We start from the raw sequence: 24,632 nt of genomic DNA, 5'->3' as shown, positions 1-24,632 counted from the left end.
TGTACATCATATTAGGAACTCAAAATCTTAAATACTGTCAATACTACACAACTTTTACACATTTTACACTGTACATACAACGATACTGAAATTTTTGCAATTTTAAATTTATCTGGCATATATGTTATGAAATCCTATTAAATCCAGTGTATTAATAGATTATTTATGTCAATTGAATTAAAGAAAATATGGTATTTGGTTGTGTTGGGACATGCAGAGGTGTGATGAAATTCCATCTTGCATAGTGTCCCTTCCTTTGGTATCAGTTGATCGTATACCAACTCGATGATATTGATCATGACTTTTTAAACAGCATAAGTTAAACATTTTGATTTGGTGACTTATGTAATACTGTAGCTGTACATTTACATAGATATAATTTATGTACATATACTGTACATTTATGTAATAGTATATCAGCAGTTACAAACTATTATACCTGAGAAATATTTTATGCCTCAAGTGTGGGGTGTGAATATGAGTGCCATCATTTAAGCAACAGCTCTCTCGATATAATTTCAAGTCTGTAGCCAGCCCATCCTCCTGTTTTGGCAGTACTGTACTCATAGTAATGATGAAGACCATAGTACATCTACTGTACCAACAAACTACAATAAGGTAGAAATTTGTACTATTGAATTTGGACATCCATGAAAGGCTTTGTATTTAAGTTGCAAAGATCACCTAAACCTAACCACCTTAGGCCTAATACACTAAAATCTAATATAGGCCTATATCTAATATTAAATCTAATATAGGCCTATATCTAATATTAAATCTAATATAGGCCTATATCTAATAGCAAAATCTAATATAGGCCTAGTGTGCTATACTAGGCCTAAGACTTTTTTAACTATGTATAGCACAAGATTTTACTTCCAGCACTAAAATACTTTGAAGATCACTTACAACAAAGGTGTCATCTTGTTGCATATTGTCGTGGTAAATAGTGCCCCAGATAATACTTAACTAATCATATTATATTAAACACAAATTGATTATTCCATTTATTACTCAAATTACATTTCTTAAGTACCAATAACTTGTTGATAATCACACTTCAATTTTGTTTTTTGTAAAAATGTACTAGGAGTTAAATGAAATTGGGAGAAAAACTGTAGAATGGAAGTTTATTAATTTCAAGCATAACAAAGGGAGATCTATGTAAGTGTGCATTATTATACCGAAGCCTGGCTGGCTGGCTGGACATATTCCAGCTGTCCCGGAAACACTGAGTAGGATCTGTAAATTCAAGAAAAAACCATTTTAGTGTACTACTATGTAACAGGTGTTTAACTTAAAAAAAAATAGGAGAAAAACAATTAGCAATAATGGAATTAACATAAGGTTCTAGAATGAAATGTTACCACAGTAATAGATAAAATGTTACAGCATGAAATGTAAAGGCATACATTCACATCTGTTTTTAAATAAACAAGGTTCAGTAAAAAACTAAACTAGTCCTTATGTGCTTTCCTAATTAAATATGCTCAAAGCAAATGAGAAAAGTGAAGATAATCTTCCTACAGGAATTATCTAGTTACTTAGGCATCCCACTAATTCTGTTCTCTTACCCGTGATGAGTATCTCTAGAAGCTCCTCCTTATTTCAGCTGTGACAGTCCAGCTCTCATAATTTCATCGACAATGAGAAGATTACGTGCAATAACCGAACTGAAAAGAAACGATTCCATTAAAAAACAGGTACATTATCTTAGTGATCATGCCTCTTCACCAAACGGTAATTGGGAACCTGGTTGTAAACCAATTGGCAGGTTATGTTCCAGGGAAACTAGTAAGTTCAAGGTGTAAGATGATCAGCAGGGATCAATGTAAGGAAGGACTGAGCAGCAGTGATCAATATAAAGAAGGACTGGTCAGCAGGGATTAATATAAGACTGGACAGCAGGGATTAATCTAAGGAAAGACAGTAGCAGGGATTAATACAAGGAAAGACTGGGTAGCAGGGATTAATACAAGGAAAGACTGGGTAGCAGGGATTAATACAAGGGAAGACTGGGTAGCAGGCATCAATATATATTTATATTGCAAAAACCAGAACATTTCTATATATATATATTTGACATAAGTTTAACTTTCTAAACTTCGTTCTTAAGTGATCATATTAATTTATAAAGATCAATTAAATTTAAGTGCCTGAGATGTGTTACAGCTATTGTGTATAGCATAATAAACAATTATAATAATAATAATGAAAAAGAAGCTTTTAACTAAACATTTAATTCCTATTTATTTTAATGTTTAATATTGTATCTAAAGTTGTACACAGTGGTGGCAAGACAATTTACTAGCATAGAATGAATATACCGCTGCTTTATTAGCATCTTTCAGGCATAAAATCACAAGGGCATTAAGAAATCATTGCCAATCTGCTATAAAATTTGTATAAGTGCGATCACTACTCTTTCTACTTACCATGCATCTAGCATGTGCCTTTTAACGCAATAATTATCAAATATGCCGGCATCACATGGGTTGAGTGTCTCGCCTGTAGTAATGTCCAAGCCCACTGGCCCTCCTGCACTGTTCTTGTACTCTTCTCGCAGCTTTACCAGACTGTCCATCTGATCATATCCACAATTACTAGCTAAAAGAATAGATTAATTTAAATTAGATTTTCCTGTATGTTACTCGTAATGATAACATGGAGGCACCTGAAAGAAATACTGTATAAATTAACACCCAAAAATAAAACGCTGGAGAAGACCGAGATGCCAACTTTGCCAGACCATCTGGGAAGACCCAGACCCCACACTGATTCCAACTGGAGAAGAAATGGATGAAAGGAAAGCATCAAGATAATCAGTAAAAGTATCCCAGAACTGCCCCCCCCCCAAGGTGACAAGCAAAAAACATTACACGTGATCCAAATGCTCCAGAAAAATACTTTCTGATGACTTGTATTTAGTTTATCTGATTATGTTTTATGGTTTCATACAAAATATATATACACAGTATACTTTTTGGCAGCTCACCATTATTGTAAGATTTGCCTGCAACTAATAATAAAATACTTGAAACAAGTTGATTGATTTAGTTAAAATAAAGCTCATAATGTAGCTAGAACCTAGGCTTTTAAATAGCATTTTTTTACAATAGACAAAATTACTAAATGAGAAGACTGGCTTGCAGGGGGCTATAAAGATTAAAATGTCTAAAAATTTCTAAATACAAAAAATATATATATATTTGTTATAAAACTTAACTACCTAGATTGGATTTTTTGGGGAAATATAGAACTTGTACCCAAAGTATTGCACTGTACTCTTAAATCAGCATTTTACAAATATTGGAATACCAGTACAATATTTATCAATCAAAACTGTCATAACATTTAACTGTTAAAATTTCTTAGAGCCAGTGTGATGTAACCAGCATATAATAATCTTTACAAGCAAAACAATTCCTATTTATATGGACCCACTTGAATCAATATTACAGTACAAATAATACTTACCAAGCGTTTTAGGAATAACTAGAAGAGCATCGGCAAATGCCCGTACGCCATAGCGAGCACGTCCTTTGACTTCACTCTCATACTTCATTAATGCATCATATGCAGCAATCTGTAATGAACACACAAGCATGAAAAAAAAGACCCCTATCTTTTTTTTTTTTGTGCTTAATTTATGCCAAACTGCCAGCTCTTGGTTCCTGCCTTTTAAGACTACTGGTTGTCGTTTTGATGCACTGACTCCTGGCTTGTGTATTTTACCTACATTAGAAACTGCTTTAATGCTGTATGAAAATCAAAACAATAAGACTGATCAATTTTAAAGATTTAGTATCTGGTAGCAAATCAACAGCAAAAATCTTTAGTTTTCACCGTAATGTACATTAAATCGAGATTAACCATTTAACCATGTTTGAATATTGTGTCCTCTGTAGCTCTACTTGACCTTAATTTTTCAAACATTTACATACTCTGAAAATAAATTTTCAAATATTTAAATAAATATAGAGGAAGGATCTACCCAAGTTTCTAAAAGCCTTATTAGAATTAAAAGCTTGTAATTTGTTATATAAATTTCAGTAACATGTAAAAAGATACATATGCAGACACCTCAAATACAGTACTGGCTTACCTCAAAGGCACCTGCACCGGGAACTAACGAGCCATCGTCAAGGGCGTTCTTGATTGCCCTCAGCCCATCCCTGACAGCATCCTTGGTCTGCTGCAGGGTGTGTTTATAGGGTCCCTTAATGAGTATTGTTACACTATGGGGATTTTTCAGCTCCTCTACAAATGTATATTTATTTTCTCCCTAAAATAAAAAAAAATTACTATTAAAAGTAAGTAAAACAAGGTGATAAGAATATGCAAACTAGATGACTAATATAATGGGAGGTTAGAGAAGGCTGCCTTCTGCCTTAGTGTGTGTCCCTGTGTAACTACCACCCATACGTAAATCTGTGTATCTATGTATTTACGCATGTAGGTTAGCTTAGCATTTTAAAAGCACCGAATCACCTGGGGTTGATTGTTCAATAAACCCCTGAACTATATGTTTAACATCTCTAACCCTGTCCATGGAGGACAGAAGAAAATGTATATATGCTGGTTAGCATTGTAAATGTGTGGCCACATCTGTGGTAGAAAATAATAAAAAAAAAATCTCCAGTCTCTCAATGACTGGGTGCCTTTTGTTAAGTACTTACTTACCACATTATTAAGGCCTGTCCCCCATGCTAGAGCACTTAACATGTAATATACAAAAATTGATGGAATAAGATAATATGAACACTTAAATTGTACATGGTATTTGTTCAGAGGCTTACCAAAGCAAATTGTTTAGGTTCATGTACACAATATTAATATAGTATTGTACATTCAATATGCATGTCCTAGTAGGTTAAAAGAGGCTAAACCAACACATTTACCATTACTTTCGTATAAAGTAGTTACTGTAATTTAATAGACTTAAATGTGGTCCGAGTCCATGAACTAGAAAATGGTGAAAATAATATATAACAATTATTTATTACAAATTTACTGTTCATAATAATCACATTACCAGTATATGAAGTCCAAAGCTTGACCTAAAACATTGTAAATTAAACTTCATGCACTGTATGACTATTGTAATCAAATGCAATATTTGTGAGTTACTCAACAATACAAAGATACTCATTGCAAACTCAGTTAAAATGCATATATCACTGGTATTAGAGTACATTGTTAATAACTGCAATATTTAATAAATCTTTTGAAAAATAAAAGTTCCTGACACCCGACTTGTGTTTAATGAACCATTTAAATCCACATAGAAATGCCTTAGCAAGACATCAATTCATATAATTAGCCTTGCAGTTTCAACGTTAAAATAGTTTCAGACTAAGAAGTCAACAAGTTTGTAACTTTGTACATCAACAAAAAACTTCAATTGCATACAACTGAAAAACTATGCACAAACAAGAAAAATTATCTAACTAAAAAATATTTCAAATTTGCTTTTACTTACCAAAACATGCTCATAAACACTGCCAGCATACCCTAAACAATCTTCTGTCATGTCATCGAAGCTGTTCATTGCCATTCCTCCGCAAGCCAGTGCAAGTCTCTCCATGTTACGACGCTTAGCCCGCCTCAGACCCATGATGCCTTCTTTTGCCAGCATGTCAAGGGACATGGGATCAATTCCTTTTTGATTGATTACAACAAACATTTTGTTATTACCAGCACAAACTTTCTTCTTTAACTCTATTACCTTCTTGACCCTGAAAAAGAAATTGGTATGATTTTCTTCCAAGATGGCTTTAACAATTATCATACAGCAAGATAAAGCAGGTGGCTCTGAGCGGTCTATTGTTGACTGATGCACCAAGTCTGCTAAATAAAGTGTGGAAGCAAGAATTTTAAGCAAAGCCAAATTTAGTACTGTATATTGTAACTAGAATTAATTTATGAAAGGTAATCCCACAAAGGTGTATATAAAGATATATCTATATATTGTATACATTATATATTAATCAGATATTAGTACCGGCAATAAAGTACCTATTTTTCAGCTTGGTCGATTACCATGAACTATTATTTTTTCAAACGAGTCAAAGTGCACAAGATATTCATGAAACTAGTGGTTGTCCCTCAAGTTAATCAATCTCCTATGTACTTATATGAACCAAATGACTGCCAATGGTTGAAATAGAACATGCATCTAATTGACAACATTTGCACAAGAACTTATCCTCAAGTACTGTGCAAACTTGCCAAAAGCAAGGATGAGAAATATGAGCAAAGACTACCTTATTATGTCCAAAACAACCTAGGATGTGAATGTAAAATGGGTATATATATATTAGCGATGAGATGGCAAAAGCTATGGATGTATGGTTATAAGATGGTTGTACACATCCAAGAAGTATTGCAGTAATCAGTGAAAAATATTGAAAAATTTTCAAAAGAAAAGGATCAATGGAAAATTTACCTGGAGAATTTTGTCATATGATGGAAGACAAGCCAGATCAAAAATAATAAGTTAAAAAGAGTAACAAAATTGGTAAAGAATATATTTGTTAAATTCATGAAGAATTTAGAAGAATATTGTATGAGTACAGCACAAAAAACGAAATGTCTAAGTGCGTATTTTTGTGATTAAAAAAACCTGTGATGGGCCCATGACCCAATCACTGAGCAAAATATGCACAAAATTATATACAATACAGTACCTGTTTTCAATGAATTCTCTCTCTGCAGCTACAAGTTTTTCTCTTTCCTCTGCAGACTTGTAGAAGAAACCAGAGTTGACCTCCGTCTTCTCATATTCCATGGAAACATTGCAGGTGAGAATGTAAGCATTTGTTGCTCGCTTAGGCATATCTGGATGACGCCCACCGTGGTCCAACACCAGACCTTTGACTAACTGGGTGTCTAACTCAGTCTTGTGCTGAAAGATATTAAGAAGACATACTAATTTAGACAAACTCAAACTGCTAGTATAATTTTATCTATATTATTACTGGTGACAAACTAAATGCCCTTGACTTGTACTGGTTAGTTGAGTGACAGCTTTGCATTAAGCAGGGTGGGTATTTTATACCCTATGGTTCAAGTGGTTGGAAGTAGTTCCTCCACTGTCCTCGTCTCACAGTTCTTAGTTTGTTCTCATATCCCTTTGAAGTGCTAGTCATAATTATTTTACCTTAAAGGCAGAGAAGATAACAGAACTCCATCTAACACTATAATATGGCAGGACCATAGGAGATATGACTGCATAGTACAAGATATAAAAATAAGTGGAGGTGCCCAGGAGTTATGTATGTGTCGAGGAAACTTTATTTTGTTTATCATCATTGTTCATCCTCTTTAGCTGAGCCCACCTCCCCAAGATATATAGAGTGGAGCAAATAACTTGTGATCAACTTTAAATCCTAAATTAAAACATTTGGAAATTAGGCAAGAGGAGTGCCATCAGATTTGCTGTCAATTACAGTTTAAAAGTAATTTCAAATACTGTGGTGTTGGCAATTATATTTTTAGCCCCAATTATGAGAGGAAAAGTATGTATATGGCTTAAATTTGGTAGCTAAAGGATTACAAGATGCACTTTAGAATATAGTGAAAATAGTCAAGAACTTTTGTTTGCCAAATGCTAACAGGCATTAGGATAATAGCAGTCTTTTACCAGTACTATTTAACTTACAAAACTAATCCTTCCCTCCCCCTGGAAAAAACTAAGACATTAAGCTACTAAATCTAACAAGGAGGGAGGGTATTATCAGGGGAAAGCGCCAAGCCATTATAACTATATAGCATTTGGAAGGCGGCCAGGATAAGGATTTGGGATGGGACGGGGTAAAAGACTGGTGCCCATCACTTGGACACGCAGGGAGTGAATGCCGACCTGCATGAAGCAAGACCATCGCTCTCCCGTACAGCCCAAGTGATTGGGCATGCAACTTTCTTGTTGTAAGATAATCTTTAATATGAAACAATTGTAATTAATTCTCTAAGGCACCTCACCTCAAGCACTACTAACCTGCATGTCAATGACCTCCACCATGTGCAAGTCCAGTGGTTTGTTGTCCTCCTTGATGGCTAACACTGCATCCACACAATCTTCTGTCAGCTTATCTGCCAAGGCTGAGTGAACTTTTGTTCGCAGAGCTGTGCGTGCAACCTGACACAAGCGCTCCCGTTTCATCTCCTCGGTGATTTTCACTTTATCAAGGACTTCTTGAGCCTTTACCTACAGAAAATATTCTAGTGAGGTAATTTGTAATGCTACAAAGATAGGAATGTATATGAGGTATAGAATATTGCATTTCTCATTCAGTTTGATAAATGTAAATACTTTTATTATATAATGGACAGATTTGCTTCAAAACTAATTAAAATACAAACCTTAGCTAAATCAAAGCCCTCAGCAATAATTCTTGGATGTAAACCATCTTGAATTTGAATGTCTGCCTGCTTGAGCATCTCACCAATAAGAAGAACTGTTGAAGTTGTGCCATCACCAATTATGTCATCTTGAGCTGTGCAAGCCTTGGCAATCATGCTGGCAGTAGGGTGCTGGATTTGCTGCAAGATATAAATTGTTATATATTCATGAAATATATAATACTACTGTTAAAACCAAAAATTTTAACTTGTACTAGCTGGCAATACAAATAAAATTACTACCATTCACCATGAGAAGCACTAATATCTAATGACACACTACTGTAATAAGTTTATTCAATAGCCGACAGTACTGTATATACTTTTTTTTATTAGCAGATACAGTATCAAAACACTAACAAGATTGGTATGGATTTCAATGTAAGAAAAATGAAAGGAAATATTCCTGACCCTTATTCCAACCATATATCAAGTTTAAAAAATACTTCCACTGTAAAAATCAAGTTTGTTCATTTATTATGCACCCCATACCCATTCTATGGGGAAGCTTTGAGGGAGGCATCTTGGCAATTTTAGCACCTTTGCATGGGGTTGATATTGGCTTCTGTTGCTGATAAATGGGTGCATGTGCCAGGTCCAAAGTTTAACCCTTACACTGCTCACCTATTTTCGGCAAAAATGTCTTGGTGCAATTGACAAGGACATATTTTTGTTATTTTTACAAATGTTCAGGTAAATTTAATGTCAAAATGTTTCCAAAGTCAAATATTTCCATTTCAAAACACAAATAGTAATGAAAACATTAAAAAACATTAAAATATAGCCAAATTAAAAAACAAAAAGCACAACTCTCTGAGCGCCTAAAGGCGCTTTGCGCAGTGCAGTGGTTAAAGCCAATACTATACAGAGTATATTTGATAAAATATTGCAGGATATCAACATTTTTGTGAGACACCTAGACACAGGTTGATAATTGCCCTTATGTGGAAAAAAAAAGGGGAAGGGGTATATACCAGTGGAATGGTATATAATCTACCTTTAATCTGTTCCATTAAAGGTACAATATATATTAAATATGGTATACAAGACATCACAAATAAGAAAGCTATTAAGTGTAAAATAGTAACTAGTACTAGCAGTATATTTGGGAAGAACACAAATACGGGGATGAAAACTGACATTCTGGAGGAGGTAGAGTACTGTACCATATAGTCGTAAAAATCCTGCCCCAGCGCCACACTTACCATTTCGTGGAGCAAAATATTGCCATCTTTGGTGATTTTGATATCTCCAGCACCAGACACCAGCCTGCAATAATGTCACATAAGTATAGATGAAACTGCAGGTGGTCATGTGCGGAAGCTCCTATTTATACCAAACCAAACACTCGTATACATGTTTAACCTTCACTTGAAACACTTCATCAATCTAATTCATTTTGTCTGGGAAAGAAAGCCTGTGCACACACACACAATTCCTGAAACCAGTAACATCACAAACAAGAGGACACAGATTTAAGCTAAGGAAACACAGGTGCCAAAAAAAAGTTTTCTTTTGCAAACAGAGTGGAAGACGGTTAGAACAAGCTAAGTGAGGTGGTGGTGGAGGCCAAAACCGTCAGTATTTTCAAAGTGTTAAACGACAAAGAGTACTGGGAAGATGGGACACCAAGAGTGTAGCTCTCATCCTGTAACTACACTTATGTAATTACACTTACACACACCAAACCAAAGTTTGTTTTCTACAACAAACTATCGGCAATAACAAAGATGGCCGCCACCACAGGGAATGTACAAACATCAACAGATTGTTTTTCAAAGGATTCTCACCACAAAATATAATGAAAGGTTTTCTTTGCAGGTTAGAGATAATTGAGGATATGCTAAAGTAATATGAAGAAGTCATCCCAATCAATTTTCTAGACATCTTTGTGAACAGGAATCTTTGCAGATATATGGAAAAAAGCAAACATACTAGTAGTACCACTCTATAACAATGGTAGACAAGAGGAACCTCTAAATTATAGACCCAGTATCATTCATAAGCATCAGTCAAAACACTAGAAACAATAGTTAAAAGCCAAATGGATCGAACACCTAGAGTAATGACAACGGATAGATTATGGTTTTCGAACAGGAAGATCCTGTGTAACAGATCTATATAGTTTTTACGATAGTCACACAGATAATACAGGAAAGAGATAGTTGTGTTGACTGTATCTGGACAAAAAAAAAAAAGGCTTTGACATAGTCCTCACACAAGAGGCTGTTCTGAAAACGAACATGCTGGAGTGACAGATTTCTGAAATAGATGAAAAACCTTCTGACAGGCAGATGAGAGCAGTAATCAGAGACAATGTATCTGATTGGAGGAGTGTTACTAGCAGAGTACTAGCAGGGTTCATGCACCTGCATGAACTCTTATGTTCATCTACATAAATGTAGTTTTTTTACTTAAATATTCATAAAAATATTTAGGAATAAAATCACTGCTTGAATTCTATGCATAGAAAATTAATGTATTATAACCTAACCCCACCTCTGGAGTGTGTGTGGTCAAAGAGTCAGGCTGGGTGGATATAAGTCACTTTATAACTAAAATGATTAGCCAACAAATTTTAAAACCCAAGTGCCCAACATAATCAAAAATGTGTGGGCAAATGGTTTTAGCAATTGGAAATGAGATGGGTTTGAAACCCTTGTGTGATATTTGACCATACTCCAGCCGGGTTGGTTAGGCTATTGTAGGACTGGTTACATAGGTTAGAAAATCTATAGATTTTGATCTGCTGTTGCCCGAAACGCTATGCGTACTAATGGCTTTAGGTATTGTATGTACTACCTCTATCTTTAAATCTAACAATGTTTGTACTGTAACTCTGCAACTATGTATGTACTGTTCCTAAATAAATTAATTATTATTATTACTGCTAAATGTATCACACAAAGTGATTTGTATTGAACCCTTTTAGAGTAAACTGAAAAAAAGTTTGCATACATTTTAAAACCAACTATATTGTATATGAAGCCTGGTATACAGTACGAGTGTAGTAAACAATTACAACTTGTGCAGATATTACAATTAATAGGCGTAATGCCTGTGAAATACTGTATACGAAGTGACCGCACCTGAGGCAGAGACCAAACACGTGTCCACACAACTTACATTTTCATGGTGCCTTTTGGCCCAAGGTTGGTCCTGAGGACATCCTGTATTCCCCTGGCGCCGGAAATATTGATAGCAAGGGCCTGGGCGGCCCTGGCGACCTCAGCCTTGGGGTTTAAGGTCTTGATAGCAGCCATGGTAAAGCGATGACTAGTGCACTGGTGTGTCAGTCGGGCCGGTCCTGTTCCAACACTTCCTCATGGCTCACCCACTCTTACTTACACTACCTAAAATTACTTTATATTAACTCAATTTCCCTGTGATATATTAACATTTACTTTAAGAAAAAACACAAAATTTAAAATTTAGCAAATGTTTCAGTTTATAAGGTAGAATATAGTTTTGTGTAGTGTAGAGTGTTGGTGCAGGAGTTGTGGTGACAACAAACATGCCGCTCTTGGCGCCTCCAGAACCTTCTCCTATAACCCAAACAATTATAATAATAATAAAATAATAAATGTTTATTCAGGTACAAGTACATGTATATATACAAGATGAGCTACAAACAGAATGTTGGATTTCTAGATAGAGCTAGTACATACTAAGCCTAAAGCCACTAATACAGTAGTTAGTGCAGTTCATTTATTATGCACCCCATACCCATCTTGTGGACGGTAGTGGAAAGGGTTACAGAGGCACATAATGGGCTCAGGGTCTGAACCCCACAATTCATTTAGCTAAGCAAGTTACAGTCTTGATGAGCTAGTTACAAAATTCATACGCACAACGTTTTGGGCAAGATGTGGGAAAAACACTTAGACTAAAACTTAAAGCTAATTGAGATCAAAAGCATAAATTGAATTGAAAATGGGGAGGGAAAAAAAAAGATAAAAAATGATAATAATTACATGATGGATGGAACAGCAGAAATTGAAACAGAACAGCAGAAGTAATCTTAACTAAATAAACAAGATTACAATTTTCTTAAAGTTTATACATGGCAGGTATCAGCAGTTATACAAGTTTGTCAATAATCAATATTGTTTGAAAATAGCAAGACATAGGTTGACATTTAGGGGGTAAGGTAGGTTACATGCAGTTTATTAGGTAGTACTTAGTTTTTGTTTTAAACTGGACAGTCTTTAATATGATTGGGAAGGCCATTCCAAGTTCTGGGTCCATTGATTTGTAGAGCATTTCTAATTTGGTTAAGTCGCATTCTTAGAATATCAAATAGGTATTTATTTCTGGTATGGTGCCCATGGGTTCTGTTACAACCTTCTAGGAAGTGTTGAAGGTCAGGATTGGCAGTGCAGTTCAGATTTTTAAATCTGTTTGTCCAAGGTTGAAGGCCAGAGGCTTGAGGCTTGAGGCTTCGCCTAACTTTGCGGGGTGAATGATTTTGGGGCACATGACGGATATAGGCTGGTCGGGATCGGCCTTATTGGTCCTACTAAGAAGGGGGGTGGGAGTAAAGTCCAATACAGGTAGTGACACTCCAACACAAATTAACGAAAGGTGGCTGGTCGAGTCCCTAGAATTCGTCACCCGAACGTGATGAACGTGAAAAAGTTGGTATGTCTCGTCGACATACCAACTCACTCCTTTTATGATAATTGGCTGAGAAACAATGCTTACAATCTCATTAAACTTAACATTCCTTTTAAGTGCAATCTACCAGTCTCTGATATTCCTCTTTATCTGTACCCCACCATTCAAGTATCATACACACCTGTCACCAAGAAAGATAATGAGAATCTTGCTCTACTCAAAGCTGTCACTCTTGAAACAATTGCCTCCTCCATCGAGAGTCTAAGATCTCACGAGCACTGTGTCTACACCGACGGCTCAGTCCAGTCTTCTACTGGACGGACTGCAGCGGCATGTAGGTTTTATAGAAATAATATCTGCACAAAGTCTGTCAGTGTCAGGTTAAACAACTGGCTGACCTCCACACAAGCAGAACTAGCAGCATTACATTTAGCAACCAGCACATTAAAAAATATTGGAGGAGGAATAATATTCTGCGATTCAAAGTCTGCTCTTCAAGCAATCGAAAACTTCTCTTGGAAGATCGACAGCAAGAACCTCATACTATCAATTATAAATGACCTAATCGCTGCACAGAGTAAAGGGTTTCGAATCTCCTTTGTATGGATACCATCACACATAAATATAACCCATCATAATGAGACAGACATTGCAGCCAAATTAGCGTGTAACAAAGATAAAGTTGAATTAGACCTAGGCATCCCCATCTCTGTCAAAACTGTATTGGTCCAAACACTCAGGTCTCATAGGAAAGAAATTACCGACTCCCAACGACGTGAAAGTACCAGTATAAAAACCTACGATTTGTTCAGATCTGAAACCTATATTTATGGGCAGCACAAAACGTCCACCAGACTGTGCGACACAGTGGTTGCCAGGATCAGGTTGGGTTACCGTTACCTGTGGCAGATGGCAACAGGTGACGGATCTCCCAATCCTGAGCACTCCAGGTGCAAACTCTGTGAGCAGGAACTGTGGCATGATCTCCCACACTACATCACCGAATACCCAGTTATTAGACCATTCAGACCCTTTGGCATGAGGTCCCTGGAGCTTTGAAATTTATTCACTCTCGTGTTCTTGAAGATATTCCCATAGTGCACCCAAAATTTGCTAGTGTAGGCTACTGAACATATGGCCCTGTATGACTAACTATCCAGCGAGATGGGGACTTTCAGTATCACTGGTGCCTTATTCACTCTTGTGTTCATGATATCCTCATAATGCATCCGGAGTCTGCCAGTGCAGACTACTTATCACATGCCTCTATATGACTAACCATCCTGTGTGATGGGGATTTTTTAACGTCACGTAGCTAGCTTTTTGACAAACTGTACTCCCCTTCATATAGTCGAGGGTAGCTGCACAAATGCAGATGTACCTAAATGTGTTAATAAAAAAACCGTGAATTCAGTGCTAGTGCAGACTACTTATCACATGTTTTTGTATGACTAACCATCCTGTGTAATGGGGATTTTATCACCACATAGCTAGCTTTTTGACACACTGTACTCTCCTTCATATAGTCTAGGGTAACTGCACAAATCCAGATGTACCTAAATGTGTTAAATAAAAAAAAAACCGTGAATTTAGTATTAAATGGAAATGTTTGTCCGAGGGTTGGAGGCCAGACTGGGAAGAGGGGAGGGGAAATACGGGAGAGGGAAAGGGAGGTGAGAATGGGGAAATTGGGGAGATGGGAGGTAAAGCGGGGAATGAAAAGAAAGAAGGGCGGGAAAGGTGGGGGGGGGGGTGTTATAGGGAAGACAGACTGGCCTGGGCACTGCCAGATTACCCTTCTAGTAATATAATAATAATAATAATAATATTACTTTTTATTTATGTTGCCCGAAACGCTATGCGTACTAATGGCTTTAGGTATTGTATGTACTACCTCTATCTATAAATCAATCAGAATGTTTGTAACTCTGCATCTATGTGTGTCCTTTCCCTAAATAAAATATTATTATAAAATTCAAAAATTTGATACATGAATCAGTTCAGAAATAGTAGGTAAACAATGTAAATTATTACAGTTTAAATTATTAAATTTTGTTAAACAAAATATTTGTATAGGGCAAGTAAAGACCTGTGTAAAGGAGGAAATGTAGATGTTTATCTCTCAGAATGTTTGGTAATATGTTTATTGTTTGTGATGTGTGTGTATGTATGTATTAACACGATGTACTGAACGGGGTGAGAATAGCTTCAGCTACCTCATCCCTTTGTGTGCATTTTACCTCAATAAACTTATTTCAATTTCAGTAAAGTCCTAATTTGTATAGGGCAAGTTGTATTGAAGCTGTAACATGGCCTGAGTGGCGATGTTACAGCTCCAATACAACTTGGCTATAAGTGTATCTGACAGTTCGGCTTGTATGGGATTCTAAATGAAGTAAAGTGTAGTGTGTGTGGACATAAACACACCAGAGCATTACATTTTAAAACGTACAGATTTAGGTATCTAGAAGTAAAATTAAACACGCTGCATGAAATGTAAAATAATTTTATTGTAAATAATAAAATATCTGAAATACTTGGACGGTAATAGTTCTGTTCACAAATTGGACATTAAGGAAGGAGTACATGGCGACACCAGCTACTTAATGTTTGAACGTCGTAAGACCATAATCAGAGCTCAGGAAGGGTGCCTCTTAAGTACATGTTTTGAGTATTTTATTTGTTTTGATTATTTATTTGAGTATTTATTTAAGTACAGGTTTTGAGTATGAATTCTAGAATGTCAAGAGGAGTACAAACTAGATTCAGATAAACTCTGCAGTTGTATCCTTTGTGATCTTTGAAAATTTAGTTTGGAAAGATAGTATGAGGTTCCTTTTCTCAATACATTCATCCTCATTGAGGATTACAAATATTGGCAACTTATCACCTGGTCTGACAACTATTCCCTTGTTCTCTTGAAGGCTCTTAGCTGCTATTTTGAACATAGAAGAGAGTATGGTGGTTCTGTAGTTACCTCGAGTCTTTTCTCCGGCCAGAGGTTCTGCTTCCAAAGCATCATTAGTGGTGATTACCCTTCGTGTCTCAAGGTTGAATATGTCATCCAGCAGGATCTTCACGCCACCTTCCAGGTCATCTCATTTGGTCTGGACATAACGTGAGAGTTTATTTCCAGATTTCGAAGCGAGTTGGTGATATATATATTATGTGTGTGTGTATACATATATATAATGTGTGTGTATGTAAATATATGTATGTATGTGTATGCATATATATGTATATGCATACACCTTCTGAAGATGTATTTAATATACGAAAGTACTTAAGGAAATTTCCTGTTTCATTTTTCCTCCGTGGTCTGACATTGTCGCATATGTGTGTGTGTGTGTGTGTGTGCGCGCGCGCGCGCAACTGTCCTTCTCCCAGGACGCAACTCACAACTGATGTCTACTCCCGTGTACCAGTTTGTGAGTACAGGAGTACAGGCATCAACCATATCTGGACGGACTGCAAGTATATTTTTAACTATTGTTGAGTGTGAAGTAATCACAAAGTTTTATCTGCAGCATGCCAGTGGCCTTTAAATAATAAATAACTGGACATCCACCAAGAAAATGTTTTAGAGTATCTTAAAGTTTCCTACCACAGAGTTCACAGTTTCGGCGGTGGTATAAAAAAACTGATTTGATATATTTCCTGTACACGAGACATTGAAATGCAGACTCCATGGGAAGAGTGAACGCAAGTGTTAAGAGTGTACAAATAACTGCTCTCGCTACAGTCTATCAATCATCATGAGAGAACTTTAGGCTTGATTTGCAGGTTGTGGCCGCCATCCAGGGCTGAGGTGGCGCTTGCTGCGGCTGTTGTCGGGCTTGGTCGTCAGACGACTCTCACCTCCAGGAGACTTGGACCTAGCAAGTGGGCGGGAAGACTGTGGGCGTGAGGAGCGGGGAGTTGGTGTGAGGCGGCGTGTGGCTGCAGAAGATGGCGGTGATACAGTTGTGATGGCTGTGGTCACCTTGGAGACAGGAAGATGGGGCAGTAGAGCAACAGGATTACTGGCCGTCAGACCCAGGGCTACCAACCGAGGTGGTAAGGGAAGGTCAGAGGACAGGCGAGGGGGTGGAATTTCATTTAAATTGAGACAACAGAAGGCAGCACCTTGGCGCACGAGACTACGCATCTGCGCTCGCTGTCTTCTCTCGTCCGACGACATTAACACGGCATCCTCAAAGAGCTGATTTTCTTCGTCCTTCTTGTTAGAGTCATCGTCTTCGTCGCGTTCACCGTCTCCCTCTTCACTCTCCCCCTCCCAGCAAGGGTCACTCACCAGCTGAGGTAGGAACGCACTAGATGTGTATTGTGCGGAGTGCGGGCTAAGTGCTGGTGAAATGAAGGCCAGGTAGTCCCTACAAGCGACCAGCAAATGTCCGCTGTGCAGGAGTGTGAGAGGGCGTGGGGCCAAGCCGCAGGACCCGCCAGGGAATGACAAACTCAGGGTCTGCAGGCACCGCCAGCTCTCCACATCGTACACGCGCACAACCTGCACACATACAGAAATGACTCATAAGATGATGGCAAAGTTTCTTATCGTGAAATATAGCAATTAACGAAAGAAACATTGGGACACAATAAATTAATTCCAAGGGAGAAACCCTCATGCATGTATGTATATGTATTAATACAATAAAGGAGGTTATAATGGAATATGAACGTAAGAAAGGTGTGAGAGAGAGGCGAGGATACTGACGGCGTCGGCGTCGCAGGCGATGATGGCGCGGCGGCGGGAACACACGAGGAGGTCAGTGGGTGGGGCGCGACCCGGGGCGGGCGGCAGCAGCGCCAGGGCCGCCTCCGGCACGTACGGGTTCCACACACGGAGCCGTCCGTCCATACTGCCAGTCACCAGCACGTGTAGTGACCACTCCACCGCCATCACCCGCACACCCTGTGTACACACACACCACAACACTCTTATTCCTGGACACACACCACAACACTCTTATTCCTGGACACACACCACAACACTCTTATTCCTGGACACACACCACAACACTCTTATTCCTGGACACACACCACAACACTCTTATTCCTGGACACACACCACAACACTCTTATTCCTGGACACACATCACAACACTTATTCCTGGACACACATCACAACACTCTTATTCCTGGACACACATCACAACACTTATTCCTGGACACACATCACAACACTTATTCCTGGACACACATCACAACACTCTTATTCCTGGACACACATCACAACACTTATTCCTGGACACACATCACAACACTTATTCCTGGACACACATCACAACACTCTTATTCCTGGACACACATCACAACACTTATTCCTGGACACACACCACAACACTTATTCCTGGACACACATCACAACACTCTTATTCCTGGACACACACCACAACACTCTTATTCCTGGACACACATCACAACACTTATTCCTGGACACACACCACAACACTCTTATTCCTGGACACACACCACAACACTCTTATTGCTGGACACACATCACAACACTTATTCCTGGACACACATCACAACACTTATTCCTGGACACACATCACAACACTCTTATTCCTGGACACACACCACAACACTCTTATTCCTGGACACACACCACAACACTTATTCCTGGACACACACCACAACGCTCTTATTCCTGGACACACACCACAACACTCTTATTCCTGGACACACACCACAACACTCTTATTCCTGGACACACACCACAACACTCTTATTCCTGGACACACACCACAACACTCTTATTCCTGGACACACACCACAACACTCTTATTCCTGGACACACACCACAACACTCTTATTCCTGGACACACATCACAACACTTATTCCTGGACACACATCACAACACTTATTCCTGGACACACACCACAACACTCTTATTCCTGGACACACATCACAACACTTATTCCTGGACACACATCACAACACTTATTCCTGGACACACATCACAACACTTATTCCTGGACACACACCACAACACTCTTATTCCTGGACACACATCACAACACTTATTCCTGGACACACATCACAACACTTATTCCTGGACACACACCACAACACTCTTATTCCTGGACACACATCACAACACTTATTCCTGGACACACACCACAACACTTATTCCTGGACACACATCACAACACTTATTCCTGGACACACACCACAACACTTATTCCTGGACACACATCACAACACTTATTCCTGGACACACACCACAACACTTATTCCTGGACACACATCACAACACTCTTATTCCTGGACACACACCACAACACTCTTATTCCTGGACACACACCACAACACTTATTCCTGGACACACACCACAACACTCTTATTCCTGGACACACACCACAACACTTATTCCTGGACACACACCACAACACTCTTATTCCTGGACACACACCACAACGCTCTTATTCCTGGACACACACCACAACACTTATTCCTGGACACACATCACAACACTCTTATTCCTGGACACACACCACAACACTCTTATTCCTGGACACACACCACAACGCTCTTATTCCTGGACACACACCACAACACTCTTATTCCTGGACACACATCACAACACTTATTCCTGGACACACATCACAACACTTATTCCTGGACACACACCACAACACTCTTATTCCTGGACACACATCACAACACTTATTCCTGGACACACATCACAACACTTATTCCTGGACACACATCACAACACTTATTCCTGGACACACACCACAACACTCTTATTCCTGGACACACATCACAACACTTATTCCTGGACACACATCACAACACTTATTCCTGGACACACACCACAACACTCTTATTCCTGGACACACACCACAACACACTTATTCCTGGACACACACCACAACACTTATTCCTGGACACACATCACAACACTTATTCCTGGACACACACCACAACACTTATTCCTGGACACACATCACAACACTCTTATTCCTGGACACACACCACAACACTTATTCCTGGACACACACCACAACGCTCTTATTCCTGGACACACATCACAACACTTATTCCTGGACACACATCACAACACTTATTCCTGGACACACACCACAACACTCTTATTCCTGGACACACATCACAACACTCTTATTCCTGGACACACACCACAACACTCTTATTCCTGGACACACATCACAACACTTATTCCTGGACACACATCACAACACTCTTATTCCTGGACACACACCACAACACTCTTATTCCTGGACACACACCACAACACTTATTCCTGGACACACATCACAACACTTATTCCTGGACACACACCACAACACTTATTCCTGGACACACACCACAACACTCTTATTCCTGGACACACATCACAACACTTATTCCTGGACACACACCACAACACTCTTATTCCTGGACACACACCACAACACTCTTATTCCTGGACACACATCACAACACTTATTCCTGGACACACACCACAACACTTATTCCTGGACACACACCACAACACTCTTATTCCTGGACACACATCACAACACTCTTATTCCTGGACACACATCACAACACTTATTCCTGGACACACATCACAACACTTATTCCTGGACACACATCACAACACTCTTATTCCTGGACACACATCACAACACTCTTATTCCTGGACACACACCACAACACTTATTCCTGGACACACACCACAACACTTATTCCTGGACACACATCACAACACTCTTATTCCTGGACACACACCACAACACTCTTATTCCTGGACACACACCACAACACTTATTCCTGGACACACACCACAACACTCTTATTCCTGGACACACATCACAACACTCTTATTCCTGGACACACATCACAACACTCTTATTCCTGGACACACACCACAACACTCTTATTCCTGGACACACACCACAACACTCTTATTCCTGGACACACACCACAACACTCTTATTCCTGGACACACACCACAACACTCTTATTCCTGGACACACACCACAACACTCTTATTCCTGGACACACACCACAACACTCTTATTCCTGGACACACACCACAACACTCTTATTCCTGGACACACACCACAACACTTATTCCTGGACACACATCACAACACTCTTATTCCTGGACACACATCACAACACTTATTCCTGGACACACATCACAACACTCTTATTCCTGGACACACATCACAACACTTATTCCTGGACACACACCACAACACTCTTATTCCTGGACACACACCACAACACTCTTATTCCTGGACACACACCACAACGCTCTTATTCCTGGACACACACCACAACACTCTTATTCCTGGACACACACCACAACACTCTTATTCCTGGACACACACCACAACACTTATTCCTGGACACACATCACAACACTTATTCCTGGACACACACCACAACACTCTTATTCCTGGACACACATCACAACACTTATTCCTGGACACACACCACAACACTCTTATTCCTGGACACACACCACAACACTTATTCCTGGACACACATCACAACACTCTTATTCCTGGACACACACCACAACACTCTTATTCCTGGACACACACCACAACACTTATTCCTGGACACACACCACAACACTCTTATTCCTGGACACACACCACAACACTTATTCCTGGACACACATCACAACACTTATTCCTGGACACACATCACAACACTCTTATTCCTGGACACACACCACAACACTCTTATTCCTGGACACACACCACAACACTCTTATTCCTGGACACACATCACAACACTTATTCCTGGACACACACCACAACACTCTTATTCCTGGACACACACCACAACACTTATTCCTGGACACACATCACAACACTCTTATTCCTGGACACACACCACAACACTCTTATTCCTGGACACACACCACAACACTTATTCCTGGACACACACCACAACACTTATTCCTGGACACACACCACAACACTTATTCCTGGACACACACCACAACACTCTTATTCCTGGACACACATCACAACACACTTATTCCTGGACACACACCACAACACTTATTCCTGGACACACACCACAACACTCTTATTCCTGGACACACATCACAACACTTATTCCTGGACACACACCACAACACTCTTATTCCTGGACACACACCACAACACTCTTATTCCTGGACACACATCACAACACTCTTATTCCTGGACACACATCACAACACTTATTCCTGGACACACATCACAACACTTATTCCTGGACACACATCACAACACTTATTCCTGGACACACACCACAACGCTCTTATTCCTGGACACACATCACAACACTCTTATTCCTGGACACACACCACAACACTCTTATTCCTGGACACACACCACAACACTTATTCCTGGACACACACCACAACACTCTTATTCCTGGACACACACCACAACACTTATTCCTGGACACACATCACAACACTTATTCCTGGACACACATCACAACACTCTTATTCCTGGACACACACCACAACACTCTTATTCCTGGACACACACCACAACACTTATTCCTGGACACACACCACAACACTCTTATTCCTGGACACACACCACAACACTTATTCCTGGACACACACCACAACACTCTTATTCCTGGACACACACCACAACACTCTTATTCCTGGACACACATCACAACACTTATTCCTGGACACACATCACAACACTTATTCCTGGACACACACCACAACACTCTTATTCCTGGACACACATCACAACACTCTTATTCCTGGACACACACCACAACACTCTTATTCCTGGACACACACCACAACACTCTTATTCCTGGACACACACCACAACGCTCTTATTCCTGGACACACATCACAACACTTATTCCTGGACACACACCACAACACTTATTCCTGGACACACATCACAACACTTATTCCTGGACACACACCACAACACTCTTATTCCTGGACACACACCACAACACTCTTATTCCTGGACACACACCACAACACTTATTCCTGGACACACATCACAACACTTATTCCTGGACACACACCACAACACTCTTATTCCTGGACACACACCACAACACTTATTCCTGGACACACACCACAACACTCTTATTCCTGGACACACACCACAACACTTATTCCTGGACACACATCACAACACTTATTCCTGGACACACACCACAACACTTATTCCTGGACACACACCACAACACTTATTCCTGGACACACACCACAACACTCTTATTCCTGGACACACACCACAACACTTATTCCTGGACACACACCACAACACTCTTATTCCTGGACACACACCACAACACTCTTATTCCTGGACACACACCACAACACTTATTCCTGGACACACATCACAACACTTATTCCTGGACACACACCACAACACTCTTATTCCTGGACACACACCACAACACTTATTCCTGGACACACACCACAACACTCTTATTCCTGGACACACACCACAACACTCTTATTCCTGGACACACATCACAACACTTATTCCTGGACACACACCACAACACTTATTCCTGGACACACACCACAACACTCTTATTCCTGGACACACACCACAACACTTATTCCTGGACACACATCACAACACTTATTCCTGGACACACACCACAACACTCTTATTCCTGGACACACACCACAACACTTATTCCTGGACACACATCACAACACTTATTCCTGGACACACACCACAACACTCTTATTCCTGGACACACATCACAACACTTATTCCTGGACACACACCACAACACTCTTATTCCTGGACACACACCACAACACTCTTATTCCTGGACACACACCACAACACTCTTATTCCTGGACACACACCACAACACTCTTATTCCTGGACACACACCACAACACTCTTATTCCTGGACACACACCACAACACTCTTATTCCTGGACACACACCACAACACTCTTATTCCTGGACACACACCACAACACTCTTATTCCTGGACACACACCACAACACTCTTATTCCTGGACACACACCACAACACTCTTATTCCTGGACACACACCACAACACTCTTATTCCTGGACACACACCACAACACTTATTCCTGGACACACATCACAACACTTATTCCTGGACACACATCACAACACTTATTCCTGGACACACACCACAACACTCTTATTCCTGGACACACACCACAACGCTCTTATTGCTATTTACACAATACTTGCTCCTGTATGCATTACGGGTTCACCATAGCCCGTGCTACATGGACACTTCGTCCTGAGTAGCTAAATCTTTAACAACAACAACCTGTATGCACACGACAAGAGGCAGCACCCAGGAGTGTGAGAGGCAGTACCCGAGGTATGGCGAAGGTGTAGGTCTTGGTGGCGTGGTCTGGCCCCCAGAGGACAACACTAGTCCTGGGGTCTGTGCTGCAGGAGACGAGGCTGGAGGTGGGTGGGTGGTATTGGACGCGACGGACGCTGGCGCCGTGGACCCCGGCGGCGCTCACCACCTTCACCCGCCGGCACACCTCCACCAGGCGCCCGTTCACCTCCTGCACCCGTCCGCACACCTCCTGCAACACACATAAATGACTTTAATAACAGCAGACACACACATGGCTGCTACAACCCCCCC

At 39.7% G+C, this 24,632-nt stretch overlaps 2 protein-coding genes across 3 annotated transcripts in view; both read right to left on the bottom strand.

The window, feature by feature from the left end:
* Window positions 1-1,113: 1,113 nt before the first annotated feature.
* CCT6 (chaperonin containing TCP1 subunit 6) lies at window positions 1,114-11,727 on the bottom strand. Its single transcript, XM_045767294.2, has 11 exons — window positions 11,530-11,727; window positions 9,609-9,672; window positions 8,365-8,544; window positions 8,000-8,209; window positions 6,690-6,907; window positions 5,483-5,738; window positions 4,106-4,285; window positions 3,478-3,586; window positions 2,436-2,607; window positions 1,575-1,673; window positions 1,114-1,242 (listed from the first exon to the last, which is right to left on the bottom strand). Exons 1-10 carry the CDS (start codon window positions 11,664-11,666, stop codon window positions 1,604-1,606), a joined length of 1,596 nt encoding a protein of 531 aa, XP_045623250.1. The 5' UTR covers window positions 11,667-11,727; the 3' UTR covers window positions 1,114-1,242; window positions 1,575-1,603.
* Window positions 11,728-15,510: 3,783 nt separating this feature from the next.
* Window positions 15,511-24,632, bottom strand: part of LOC123773482 (uncharacterized) — a 21,349-nt gene continuing 12,227 nt past the window's right edge. For both annotated transcript variants that reach the window (XM_045767295.2, XM_069317911.1), the window contains 3 exons: window positions 24,349-24,570; window positions 17,735-17,932; window positions 15,511-17,527 (listed from right to left, as the gene is read on the bottom strand). In XM_045767295.2, coding sequence (XP_045623251.1) covers window positions 16,787-17,527; window positions 17,735-17,932; window positions 24,349-24,570 — 1,161 coding nt within the window. In that variant the 3' untranslated portion in view covers window positions 15,511-16,786. The remainder of the gene's footprint in view (window positions 17,528-17,734; window positions 17,933-24,348; window positions 24,571-24,632) is intronic.

This window comes from Procambarus clarkii, chromosome 89 (assembly GCF_040958095.1).
Source record: "Procambarus clarkii isolate CNS0578487 chromosome 89, FALCON_Pclarkii_2.0, whole genome shotgun sequence".
Taxonomy (NCBI): domain Eukaryota; kingdom Metazoa; phylum Arthropoda; class Malacostraca; order Decapoda; family Cambaridae; genus Procambarus; species Procambarus clarkii.
This window is presented reverse-complemented; position numbering and strand designations above follow the sequence as displayed.